At 46.4% G+C, this 13595-nt stretch overlaps 1 protein-coding gene across 1 annotated transcript in view; it reads left to right on the plus strand.

Annotated features, from left to right (window-relative positions):
• GARNL3 (GTPase activating Rap/RanGAP domain like 3) overlaps positions 1–13595 on the plus strand; it is a 142502-nt gene that overhangs the window by 94843 nt on the left and 34064 nt on the right. The window contains exons 11-17 of the mRNA XM_045883163.3: positions 191–289; positions 1757–1860; positions 5612–5720; positions 7590–7635; positions 8697–8803; positions 11268–11383; positions 13486–13590. Coding sequence (XP_045739119.3) covers positions 191–289; positions 1757–1860; positions 5612–5720; positions 7590–7635; positions 8697–8803; positions 11268–11383; positions 13486–13590 — 686 coding nt within the window. The remainder of the gene's footprint in view (positions 1–190; positions 290–1756; positions 1861–5611; positions 5721–7589; positions 7636–8696; positions 8804–11267; positions 11384–13485; positions 13591–13595) is intronic.

Here is a 13595-nt window from a genome sequence, read left to right on the forward strand (position 1 = left end):
TTTCCTTGGAATCCTGGGAATTGTGGAATCTCCTGCGTGGTCTCCGGGAAGGAAGTGTGACCTCTCTGTTGTGTTCGTCTGCTGCACCCATCTGTAGAGCCTCGTTCATGTTCAAGGGATTTCAGTGCGTAGTTAGAAAATGAAGACGTGTGGATTCTGTATTTTCTTCACACTTTACCTCTTCCTACAGAAATTGGAAGTGATGCTTTTCAAAAATTTTTAAATCTTCTGGGTGACAAAATCACCCTAAAGGGCTGGACAGGCTACCGCGGCGGTCTGGACACCAAAAGTAAGTTCACCTCCTGATCTCTTCTGTTGTCATTTGTATAATTTCTAGCAGCCAGCCTGATCTGTATTTGGACTTATACCCAGGTTGGGGGAAGGGGTGGACTGGGAGGGATAAGAAGGGCTTCACACCCAGTCTGACACAGGGTGGCTGGACACATTTGGGGGCTCCATTGAGTTTTGCAAGACCAAGTCAGCCCTCCCAGTCCCTCGGTGTGGCAGACCATGGTCTGCCCATGAATACTTACTGTTGCGCACCTCTGTGTTCCAGGGCTGTGAGAGGCTCCAGGGATGTAGCAATGGATAAGCCACCATGGTCCCTGCCTTTCTAGGAGCTTATAGTCCAGGGGATAACACAGACATTACACAGATAATTACGAAATACCTTAGTAAAGTACTTGGAGGAACAAAGAAGAAAAAGTACAGAGTGCCATGGGAGCATTTTGTCTAATCTGGGGGATGAGAGAAGGCTTCCCCAAGGGAATGATGAGCAGTAATTTGAGTCCTGAGAGGAGAAGAGAATTCTAAGCGAAAGAATATTTGTGAAGTCCCTGAGTCAGGAAAGAGCCTGATATGTTCTAGAAACTAAGAGAACATCTTTATGGCAGAGGGACTGGAGAAGAGGAGGGGGCAGTCCCACAGAGTTTGAGATCACATGAATAATTTTGGATTTTATGGTAAATGGAATTGGATGTCACGAACAGATTTTAAGTAGAGGCGTGGTGGGATGAGATTGCACCTTGGAGCCGAACTTGCTGGCCAAAGTGTGGGGAACGGTCCAGCAAGGTGCATGAGCACGTGGTGAACCTGCAGGGCTTACGAGGTCACCAACCCCATCGCCAATACTCAGCCTCTCTGTCACGGTCACAACCACCGTCCGCTGACCCTGGCTATGGCCAGGCACCCTGCCAAGCACTTTACAAGTGGAATCTTGTACACATCCCTGGGAGTTAGATACTAATTTCACCCCCATTTTCAAATTGAGAAACTGAGGCTCCAAGAAAGATGAGGTGACTCGTCAAAAGGAACATAGCTGAGAACTTGAACCCAGGTCTGCCTCACTCCAGAGCCAGTGCTTTCAGCCGCCATACCATCTGCCAGTGAGCCTACTTGCTTTGTTTTATGGACATGATAATTATTTGTATGTCGTCTTGTGTTAATTTTGTCCTGTACCCCAGGAGTAACTGGAAGGCAAGGAATTATAGCACATTCTCCTTTTTAGCCCAACCTTCTACGTGAATCAGACAGCAAGTGAGCTTAGAGCGGGGAGGAAGAGGGCTCTCCACGTGGGCAGGAGCCTTGTATCAGCTGGAGAGTAAGCCCTACTGTTGCTGCCGCTCATGGATAATCCAGAATGGTCTTTGGGAATGTACTAACTGTATGCTGTATTCCCCTAGCCTGCAAATAAAGACTATTTCCTCAGGGTCTCGGAATTCTCTGTGCCTCCTAAATGCATGTTTGTATCTTACAGATGACACCACAGGGATACATTCAGTTTATACCGTGTACCAAGGGCATGAGATCATGTTTCACGTTTCCACCATGTTGCCGTATTCCAAAGAGAACAAACAGCAGGTACGTGTGAACACAGGCTCTTTGAGAACACACAGTGACCGAAACGTGGAGAAAGCATCATCGCTCTGATTTCATAGCATTAGAAACCGAGTGTGTTAATATATGAACTGAACCTCAGGTACCAATGTAGGGATATTGTTTACAGTCTGTATATTTGGACTCTCAACAAGCCTTGGGAAGAACCATCCTCACTGATGCTGTCTCCTTAAATAAAGGATCAGTGATAACATCGCACACACATGCGCGAGTGTGGTTTTACAGACTCGAGAAACTGTTTTGCAGGATGTTGCCTTCACTCTGTGACTTCTCTTAATGTGCCTGGTATCTCATCCGAGACTACCCAGGACATAAAATAAGCGGACCCTGAGCGATGGTTGGCAAGCATGTTTCAAATGAACACAGGGGGTGAACGCCGGGTATCTGCACACGCTCTGCCCTGTTGGGGAGAAAGCTACCTGAGACCCTCCTCGCTTACCCCAGAGACTGGCCATTTCCAGGAGAAAATTTCCCAATTTGTGGGAATTCAGACCTAACAAAGACACGTGCTGCTGGTTTTTGAAGGATTTGGTGCGGGGGGCATGGGGTGGTGGATTCCACTTAACTTTATTAGCTTCTTTCCCTTTTTTAAACATTGAAGGCATCTGTATGAATAAATATCACAAACATGAATGGACAGTTGGTCAGCAAAGATTTGTGAGAAATAGGAACCTAGAGAGGGAGGGGATGTGAAGGGCCAAGAAGGCTTTTTTTCTGAGCACCTATAATTCTTATCTCAATAAGACTTCAGTAAGGGGGAAAGACACAACGCAGACCAGTGCGCTAAAATGCAGTGTTCCAGTCATGAGAGATCAAGGTGCTTTGGGGACATGGCAGGGAGGGGCAGGAAGAGCTGACCCCCTTGGACTGTTTGGGGCCTGGAATAGGGAGTTGGTGGATTTGTCCTGCAGGCACTGGAGACCCACTGGAGGTTGTAAGCTTGTTCTGGTTTTGGAGGGCTCACTCCGGGAAAAGTCAGGTGGAAACAGGAAGTACCCTGGCCCAGGAAGACTGCTTAGTTGCTGAAGTTACTTCCTGCAAGGCATCCTCCTTTGCATGGCTGAGGCTACCTAAATTGCTGCAGAAGCTGAATCTCTTAGGATCACGTGCAGAAGAGGGGCCAAGCTGACCTTCGCAGTCATCATGAGCTGTAAGAGGTCAACAATAGTATCACAGAACTTCCATGGAAATGTTTTACAGTCCTCCTCCTCCTCCCACTCCGACCTTTTCAGCCCTGTACAATCACCCAAATTGCCCATGTCTCGTGACAGATGGGGCATTAACCAGAGAGACAGGAGGAAGGAATGTGACAGCTCAACCTTTGCCCAACTCAAGAAGTCATTAACCTTATCTCTTTGAGGGGCTGTCCATATGTTAAGGTCAGGAGTGAAACATCCCCAGTTGGACCCTGGTGTTCTTAACATCTTGGGTGTCTCCGTGGGTAGCACTTGGGTCCTCCACTGGCCTGGCATTGGCAGATACGAGGAAAATGAAAACTTTGAAACTTGTCTCTATCACCGGGAAGATCATGCAGGTGGGAAGAGAGACAAACACAGGATGCTAGTGAACCTTCAGTGTACCCCGTCAGGGCAGAGCAGAGAAGGACCCCTGACCATGAGCCTCTCTCTGTACCTCGGGGGCTCAGCGTAACAGACAAAAAGACAGAGGCCAGCCTGGCTCAAAAATCCTGGTGCTTATTGACCTCCTAACATCAAGAACACAAGTGGAACGGTCTAAGCCGTATCCCAAATCTGACATAAAGAAGCCAGTTCGCACAGAGTTTGTAGGCTCTGGTATTCTCGTGATGTCCACCTCTCTTCTCTGTTGCTGAATCAAACTTAATGGGGGGACGGTGTTGATATTTGCCTCTCTGGGACCTCACCTTCCTCATAACACGTCATGATGTCCCCCACCACTCACATTGCCTGGTCTCTCAGCCTCAGGCCCCGAAGGCAGCATTTAGTACCTGATAAAAGCACAGATCTCTGGGAGCTGCCCGTCCGAGCCCAGTCCTAGCTCTGCCAGAACTAGCTCTGTGATCTTGGACGCATGGGGAGCTTTGCCTGGCCCAGGGCACAGTTCTTGGCCCTCTTGTCTCCTCCTACTACTTTCATTCACTCCCTCAATGATCAGTGATCTCCCCCAGTCTCAGGGCTTTAAAGAGCTTTTATACACCAGCAACACCCAAATTTACATGTCCAGCCAGACCTCCCTCCAGAAGTCCAGACTCAGGTGTGCAGCCTTCTTCTCGACAACCCCCTGGGCTAGACACCTCAAACCTAACAGGTCCAAAACTGAACTCTGACTCTCCTGCAGCTTTTCTTATCTCAGAGGAATTGCTGGGTCATGTGGTAATCCTGTGTTTAAACGTTTGGGGAACCAGCCTACCATTCTCCCCAGAAGCTGCTGCGTTCTGTATTCCCACCAGCAGCGCGTGAGAGTTCCACTTTCCCCACATCCTCGACAGCATTTGTTATTACCTGGCTTTTTGTATTTTCTTTGGTTTTGTTTTATTTTGGAATAGCTCTCCTAATGGGTGTGAAATGGCAGCTCACTGCGGTTTTGGTCAGCAGTGTGGAGCATCTTTTCATGTGTTTATCACATCGTCTTTGGAGAAATGTTTATTCAACTCCTGTGCTCATTTTTTAATCAAGTTAGTTGACTTGTTATTGTTGAGTTGCAGCATATCTTTATATATTCTGGGTATAACCCCTTATCAGATATGTAGTTTGCAAATATTTTCTCCCGTTCTTGTTGGTAGTATCCTTTAATGCACAAAAGCTTTCAATCTTGAAGTAGTCCAATTTATCTCATTTTTCCTTTTGTTGGCCATAGTGTCATGGCCAAGAAATCATTGCCAAAAATAACGACTTTCTGAGTTAAATTGAATTCACATTATTAGGACATCTCTAAACCTTCATTTCTGCATATGCAAAAAGGGAATGATATCTAATGTGAATCAGACAGGGATCTTGTTCTCCAGGAGCTGACAGTGTAGAAGAGGGGACACACCAGGGATCCATGGACAGTGAATCATTCTGTTTGGCTGATTAAGCTAAGGTCTAGGACAGGGGTTGGCAAACCACGGAGCATGGGCTAAATCTCACGTACTGCCTGTCATGTTAAATCAAGTGTTATTGGAACACAGCCACGCCTGTCCATGTATGTATCGCCTTTAGCTGCTTTTGTACTGTGACAGCAGAGCTCATGGTTGTAAACCAACAATATGATCTGTAAAACTGAAACTATGTACTCTCTGACCCTTTGGAGAAAAAATCTGCTGACCACAGATCTAGGAGATCATTTTTGAAAGGTCAGCTGAGGTCAGATTAGGTAAACATACTGTCCTCACCAAGTACATCTTTCAGAACCAGCTAAGGCATTTATAAACATACTCATATTTGAGCCCCATCCCCAGGGAATGACACACAGCAGCAAAATGGGAGAGAATGGAGGCAAGGAGGCTAGTTAGGAGGCTGCCACAGAAGGGGAGACAAGAGGAAATGCAGATCTGCTTTGGGCAGGGTGCGGAGGAGATGGATAGGAGAGCAAGGATGCGGGGCTGGTAAAACACGGGAGGCAAGAAGTCAAAGATGAAGGAAATGTAGGGCTCTGTGATCGTTGCGGTTTGCCATATTGCTTTAGTGTTTTTAACCCTGTGAATCTGCCATGTGTGAGTGACCTCCTTGGTGATGTTACTTATGCTTACATCCAGGTGGAGAGGAAGCGCCACATTGGAAATGACATCGTCACCATTGTGTTCCAGGAGGGAGAGGAGCCTTCTCCTGCCTTTAAGCCTTCCATGATCCGCTCCCACTTTACACGTATCCTGGACCTTTGTGAATGAGTTTAGTGAGCTGTTGGTCGGCCTCATGGGACTAAAATGACCCTCAACACAAATCTGACAGTTGACTTGCTTGTTGTAGTTGTTTTGCATCGCTAGATTTTTAGAGCCACTATTCTGGATTTTTCCTTTGGGGTTATTCTGCCCTCATCTTTCTTCATCCATTGGAATAATGGATGGATTCATTCTCAGAGAATTCTTGGCTTCTAGAATATCTTTCCTTTCCTTGGGTAGTCTTTGAAGTAAGGGAAACTCCCTACCATCCATCAGTAGTAACAGAACTAGAATCATAGGTAGTGAACCCTCTAAGAAATAGCTTTAAATAAAAATTTGAATGGAAGTTATTAGAGTTCAGTTAAATTTAGTTAAATAAAAATTTGCAAGTTAAAATAAAGTCAAAATAATGTTTCTTTGTTGATTCTAAACCCTGGAGATAGCTACTGCATTACCACCTCTTGAAATTTAAGAAATGATGGAATTAATCATATTTTCATTCACTTTTCCCTCTGCTTCCTCACATCCCTGCTTAGCTCAGAGTCCTGCTGAAATTCTCTGTAATGTCCAAGCTCAGCTCAGGCAGACAGGCACAGGACATGAGCTTGGCCAGCCCAACAGACACCATCATGGCTTTGGGCTGTGATGTGAGACCCACAGTGAGACCCAAAGGTAGTGCCTCCACAGGCTGTACATAGTAAATAAAAGGCAGCTAATAAGCATTTTCAGAATAAATTCTGGTCTAGCTATTCATGTTCCCTGAAGACTCCAGTAAAAATGTTGGGAGACAGGACCATTGTGACCTGTCACATCTGGAAGTAGATTGCTCTGCATGCTTTGACTTGTTCATTGTAACCTAACAATACAGCATATAAGTTTTTAAAAGTGGGGAACAGCCAAATTTCTTCCACAAGAGCAGGGAAGAAAACATATATGCATCTACACTTCAATAATAATGGTTTTTGCTCCCATCCCTGCTTATCCAGTGATATCTTGCTCCATTCACTGGAATTTAGGGCCACTATTTCCCCTTTCCTGCGGCAGTTCTTCCTGTGAAATAGAAGTTTTCTCCGAGCACCATGCGGGGGGGGCGAGGGAGGTGGCTCTTTAAGTGACCGAGAGATAGTCACCATTTTTAGAATTTCCTTTAGCTGTAACTTTTAGATTTGGGGCTTGCCTTTGTTTCTGGAAAGGGACAGGCAAAGAGTTAATGCAGATTCTTTCCTCTGAGTCCAGGAATGGAAACGACTGAAGGACTGATAGCCTATTAGCCCTAGCAGAGGAATGCCGAGGCTGGGACCTGGCAGGGGAGGAGCAGAATAGGAGAAAGAAAGCTGGACAAGGTATGGTACCATTTTAGGCTCCGCGCACCTGACACAAGAGAAGTAGATTCTGCTGAGACGCTGCTGCCAAGTGCATTGGTTTGTTTTGTGTGTGAAAGCCAGAAGGAGAGGGAAGGTGTGCGGTGGAAACATTTAAATTGCTTTTATTTTCAAAATGGGTGAGGGGAAATGTATGTCTAATTTCATATTGGGATGTTTTATATTTCCAAGCAAAGGAATTGCTCTTTTTGCTTTGTTGGCTGCTTAGGTGCATAATAGCTGTATTTATATTGCTTTTCTGACAGATTGAGAGACTAAGCTCTTTCCCCAAAGGATGAGCACACAGAGGTTGAACTTATGTCTTCCTGAGCTGTCTCTTTTAAAGAAGTCAAGGCTCCATTTCAACCTAAGGGTGACAGATGCCCTGAGCCCAAAAGTGCAGGTCTAGGATGATTCTACACAAGGGATTTCAAGGCACAAGCCATTGACGTGAGTGTTGGGTTGTTGATTAATTTCCTTAACCATCACCACAGATATTTTTGCCTTAGTGAGGTATGATCAACAAAATGACAATTACAGGTAGGTGATGACTTTCTCTCGGTTTGCTTGTTCTTTTTTTTTTTTTAAAAGATTTTATTTATTTATTTGACAGAGAGAGAGATAGCGAGAGCAGGAACACAAGCAGAGGGAGTGGGAGAGGGAGAAGGAGACTCCCTGCCGGGCAGGGAGCCCGATGCGGGACTCGATCCCAGGACCCTGGGATCATAACCTGAGCCAAAGGCAGACGCTTAACGACTGAGCCACCCAGGCGCCCTCGGTTTGCTTGTTCTAATCCTCACGTTTACTTATTAATTTGGCATTCATTTGATGGCTCCCAATACAAGTATTTGTTGATTGATTTGATGTGAGTGTCCTCACCAATAGAACTTCTTCAAGGCCATCATCTCTTTGGGAAAAGCTTGTTCCATATAGTGTTGCCCTCCCTGTGCAGTAGACCCAAGGGTCAGGGTCAGTTTGGAATTTTATTCTACTCTAAAATGGGCACAAATTTACTATGTTTGATCTTGACCAGACCCCGTTTCCTAGGCTATGTCCTGGCCCATGTATCCCTCTGTTCTCAAAAATTAAAAGGGTATCGTGATGTTGTGAAAAGAGCATGAACTTTGAGCCAAATAGATTTAGGTTGGAATCCCAGGTCTGTCACTTATTAACTTCGTGCTTTTGAAAGATCAAGTGTTTATCTTCTCAGTCGCAGGCCTCATCCGTAGGACAGAATAAAGGTAATGCTACTACCTTGGCAGGTTGATGAGAATCGGTTGATGCTATATCTTAAAATACCAAGTTTGCTGCCTGGTATGCACAGGGTGCTCAGTGGTGGCCTTTGCTATTATTCCTGGTGTTCCTGACCTTGCCCACAAGTTGGTAGGTTGGACCATGAAGAACGCAGGAAGACCTGGCCTCTATCCTAAAGCTCATGGGAGAGCTGTACAGTGGCTGAGCCTCTGGCAGCCCAGAGACAGCACTCCTCCTATGGACTGAATATTCTTGACATATCACATAGGCAACTGAACAAATATAAGGTCTGAATATTGCTGATCTTTAAAGAAAAACCAAATAATTCTGAAATGTTCTCTACATAGGCTGAAAATATTTTCAGAAGAAAGCGTACCACTCTTTGGCCCCCCCTTGCCATCCCCACCGGTGTTTACAGACCACCAGGAATTCAGGGACTTTTTGCTAGTGAAATGTAAGTTTCTATTTTGAAATTTTTTGCAGATTGTTCTACATTAGAATGCATTTTTTCAGATTCTTCGAGGATGCTGTATAAGAAAAGTCTCATTGTTTAAGCGTTGATCCCATTCCATGTTCTGTTAATTCTTCATGAGAAGCATTTAGTTTTCTGGTAGTGTTATGCAGATCTTCTCCTGTGTCCCAATCTATATCGACCATGCTGCCCACCTGCCTTGAAGTTTATCTACACTCACCTGCTTTTGATACAGGGGGCCTCAAATTTGCCTTGCTGCCCAGGGTTCTGCTATAGCCGTTTCTGAATCTCTGGCTGCCCAGGGTTCTGCTATAGCCGTTTCTGAATCTCTGGCTACACGTGTATCTGTGTCTTTGTCAGAGAGTGGGAAGCAGGTGGGACAAAGGGTGGTTATATGCGTATGTACCTAGGGAAAGGGGAGTTGTTAGCGGCGGGGCGGGGGGGCGGGTGGAGAAGACAGACCAACAGAGAGAATATGGATATGATAGTGCAGAACCTGACCATCCAGGCTTCGCTAGCTGGTGAATATACATTTTAGCTCCACCGATAATACCCAGATACCTGACCCTGTGCCCCCATCTTCTGAACCACAAGAGCTCGGCTACATCCCTCCCCGGAGTAGTCCTTGGTTATTATAGCTACAAGTACAGTTTGCAAACCCCATTCAGGAGCATGCGCCCAGGGCTGCCAGATAGTCCAGGTTTTCCAAACAAGACAGAGATCCGAAATTGTATGTGAAGTTGCCTGCATCTTAAAAGGGGGTCCATGTGTTTCAAGTCCAGAGGATCAGGTGGAGAGCAAGAAACAGACCTGAAACAGTCAGCAACAGAGAGTGGGTTCAGCAGCTAGAAATGGGGAGGGTCTTGGAAGCAGGGGTCAGGAAGTAAGCAGTCTTTGCCATAGTGCCTATAGCAGGGAAGGGGCCGCTGCAGGCATGGAGCCCTTGAATCACGATTAAAGATGATTCGGCAACCTAAGAACCCAGCTTATGAGTGTATCTGCTGATTTAAATGGAGCCAATCAACAGAGTGACTTTGAGCAGCCCCCTTGGATGCTTGGGTGGAGTGAAGCGAAGGCTTGATCTACAGTTGAAAACCTTGCACGGTCAATACAGTGGAAGAACCAAGGCTCTGGGCTGTGAAGAGGGGTGTTGAAGAGATGAAGCCTGGAGCCAGGATGGATCATGATGGGTTGATGGACTGAGAGAAAAGGTAGAAGCCAAGGGATCCGAAGTCTCTTTGAATTCAAAGTGGATGCAGCAGGAGGGAGGAAGAAGGCCAGGCAGGAAACTCCAAGATAACAGGAAATGGCATTTCAACAAAAGTTTTGACTTTTCCCCTTATTTGGCTGAAACAGGTCATTTTAAATGTTTTGTTTTGTTTTGTTTTTTCTGGGATACTAAGGAGAACATATCCTCAAACAAAAAATTCCCAAAGACAGAATTAGAGAAAATAGTAGGCATGCCTTAACTGCATGCAGTTTAAATTCCTTAAGAGATGTCTTGCCACAAACAAGCCCAGCTTGCCCCCAGCACTCAGATCCTATCTAGGAAATGCCTGAGCCCAAGAAGTTCATTTTTCAGTCTGTGAACACTGTCCTTCCTTTGGCCCTTCCTATGAGAAAAATAACAGTTCATATTTATTCAGTTTGATATGCCCAGTATGGTGCCAACTCTTTATATGTACTATATCATTTAAATTCTTACAATGACCCTCTAAGGAAATATGGTTATAGCCGTTTTACAGGGTGAAAAATGAGGCCCCAAGAAGCTAAATAATTTACTTAAGAATGTGGCAGCACAGACAGGATTCAAACCCATAACTGCCTTGACTTCAAGCTCCAAGCCCCCTATTGCACAGTTTCTGTTCTGTGCTCTAATGTGGAACTGGACATTCCACTTTACTGACTCTTCGTGTCTGTAGTCCACTAGCCACCAGCTTTTTTTTCCCAGGAGAAACTTCTATTAGGGTAAGAATCCTAGTACTCTGTTAGGCAATTGTTATTTTTCTTAACAAAATGTAGCAAATATATATTTAATCCTGTTGAATGGCATCCTCGTGGTTTGGCCCATGTGTTGGAGGGATGTGTTTAGATGGTTGGGTAGGTGGGTGGGTGGGTGGGTGGATGGATGGTTGGATGGGAGGAAGGAATGGTGGATGGGGGCAGATTCGATGTGTACTGGGTCTTCAAGTAATTAGATATACCCTCTGCTCAGGAAGTTTACAGTCCAACAGGAAAGGTAAGACAGACATACCTATGGACTATGGGTTTGTATAGAGACATTTAGAGTTTTTAAGCATTCTTCCATGAAGGAAGGGTCGTGCCAGTGGTAATACCAGTATTAGGGAAGTGGGTGGTGTTCACTGTGAGGAGTTTCCTTGAGAGAAGGACATTCTCCAATAGCATGTTAATTTTTGTAACTCCCTTTATAACTTGATTTTTTTAGTAATTAATGGTGAAAAAGCCACTTTGGAAACCCCAACATTTGCCCAGAAACGTCGACGTACTCTGGATATGTTGATTCGATCTTTATACCAGGATTTGATGCCAGATTTGCATAAGGTAAGTCCGGGTCTGTGGTCTTCTTTCCTTCTCATGGGTTTGAGTCCTAGCGATGAGTCCTGGTTAGAAGAGCATAGGAGTCGGAGTGCCTGGGTGGCTCAGTCGTTAAGCGTCTGCCTTCAGCTCAGGTCATGATCCCAGGGTCCTGGGATCGAGCCCCGCATCGTGCTCCCTGCTCGGCGGGAGGCCTGCTTCTCCCTCTCCCACTCCCCCTGCTTGTGTTCCTCTCTCGCTTTCTCTCTCTGTCAAATAAATAAATAAAATCTTTAAAAATATATATATTAAAAAAAAAAAAGAAGAAGAGCATAGGAGCCGCCTCGATCTCTGCTGTTAATACCAGGCTGTGGCCACAGGGCTGACATTCATTCTTTCATTGTTGCCATGAGAGAGTGTTGAATATCCATGTGCAGGAGAGTGATTTTCAGAAATCACAGGCCCGTGGAAATGGAGGGGCAGGCTGGGGGGCATGAGTGTCAGTCACCAATCCCGGGAGCATTGGAGAGTGCTTTTTGGGGTGGCTGTCCTTGGTGGTATACTACTCAGCATTACCAGTGCCACGGAGCGGATGGACAGGCAAGAGTGGGGATTTTGGAGAGAGCCTGGGAGTTTTTTAAGGATTTCTGGAGATTTACTGGCTAGCCCCATTTTCAGGCACCTGAAACAAGTATTTCCACTTACTGCAGATTTGCTTTGTGCCAGACACTTCCTAGGCTGAAGGTATCTCCACACTGATGAGACCCAGTGGCACCTCAGTGCCTGGAAGGGCACCCAGGCTCCTTGGAGGCCTCCAGACTCAGTGTGAGATCACCAGATGCCATGGGCTCATTAATGCAGAGTGAAAGCACTGCTGTTCAGAAGCATTTCCTGCCTTTCACAGGGAAGCACAGAACAAGTAGGGAGACTCCCCTTGACTCCTTGCATTCGTAAACTCCTGCAAAAGGCCCTGCCAGTGATGCTTGTAAATAAATGGGGTGTTGGGTTTCAGGTGCTTACGTGCGGAGATGAAAACTATCATAATGAGCTGGTGCTCATATGGTCCTTTCCCTTGGGCACAGTGACCACCACCATTTTCTGGGTACCCCTTGACTTCCAGCTGACCAGTACACCCTAACTGCTCCCAGGGATTAGGCCAGACTAACCCCAGGGCTTTAAAGAGCAAGCCATAATCGCTAATCTGTCCATTCCTTTTTTTCCCCTAAAGTCAGGGAGGGGTGCAGAGAGGGTGCCGAGATGAGGACACAGTGCCCCTCAGGTCCTAGCTGAAGCATGGATGTCTGAGGCAGGCCTTCCCCAGCCCCCCATTGAAGCCAAGTTCCCCTGTTAGATGCTCTCAGATACCGTATGTACATCCCCTTCATAGATGTTCTGCCACGTGCCGATCATGTAATCAGTGCCTCGGTCTGACTCCGCCATTACACTGGGCTCCACAAGGACAGGGACTGTATATGACGCCCCCCACCTGCCAGAGTAGCAGGTGCATGCTCAGTACCTGCTGACTGAAGGAGTGTGCCCATTCTCTGACTACACCCTAGAAGAGAGCTGCCATTTACTGAGTGTGTGCCCAAGCACTGTGCCCAGCCCCTTGCAAGCACCTCCTCATGTAGTCTTCATCACACGCCTAGGAGACAAGTATTAGCCACGCAAAGATGCTTCGACTCTGAGATTAGCTCACTTGCCCAACGTTACCACGGGGGCCAGGAGTTGCCCAGCTCCAGGGGTACCGTTCCCATAGAATGCCGCACGCCTTGTTCCAGTGGGCAGGCAGGGGGGACGCTCCATGCAAACAGCATTCCCGGAGCTGTGTGAGGCGGTGGCCCCATCAGCTGTTGGAAGCTAGTAAGTCCCAGAGCTGCTGGTGTGCTTGATTTCAAAGCCTGTGCTCGCGGTCAAGACGCAGCGCTGGCTCTCCGCCTGTCAGCCTTCTACCCCCAGCATCTAGCGCAGACACTGGCCCGTGAGCGACACTCCACGAATGCTTATGGAGCGAATGGGTACAGAAAGTTGAAATAGCATTTGGACAGATAGGTCTGTGCGTTAGGAGAAGCTAGGGGATGAGACTTGACAACAATATTTGGAATTTGTAACTTGTTTTTCTTTTCTAGAACATGCTCAATAGGCGATCTTTTAGTGACGTCTTACCAGAGTCACCCAAGTCTGCACGGAAGAAAGAGGAGGCCCGCCAGGCAGAGTTTGTTAGAATAGGGCAGGTGGG

Source organism: Mirounga angustirostris, unplaced genomic scaffold (assembly GCF_029215605.1).
Source record: "Mirounga angustirostris isolate CCGP_5_RB_7025 unplaced genomic scaffold, mMirAng1.0.hap1 SCAF_15, whole genome shotgun sequence".
Taxonomy (NCBI): Eukaryota; Metazoa; Chordata; class Mammalia; order Carnivora; family Phocidae; genus Mirounga; species Mirounga angustirostris.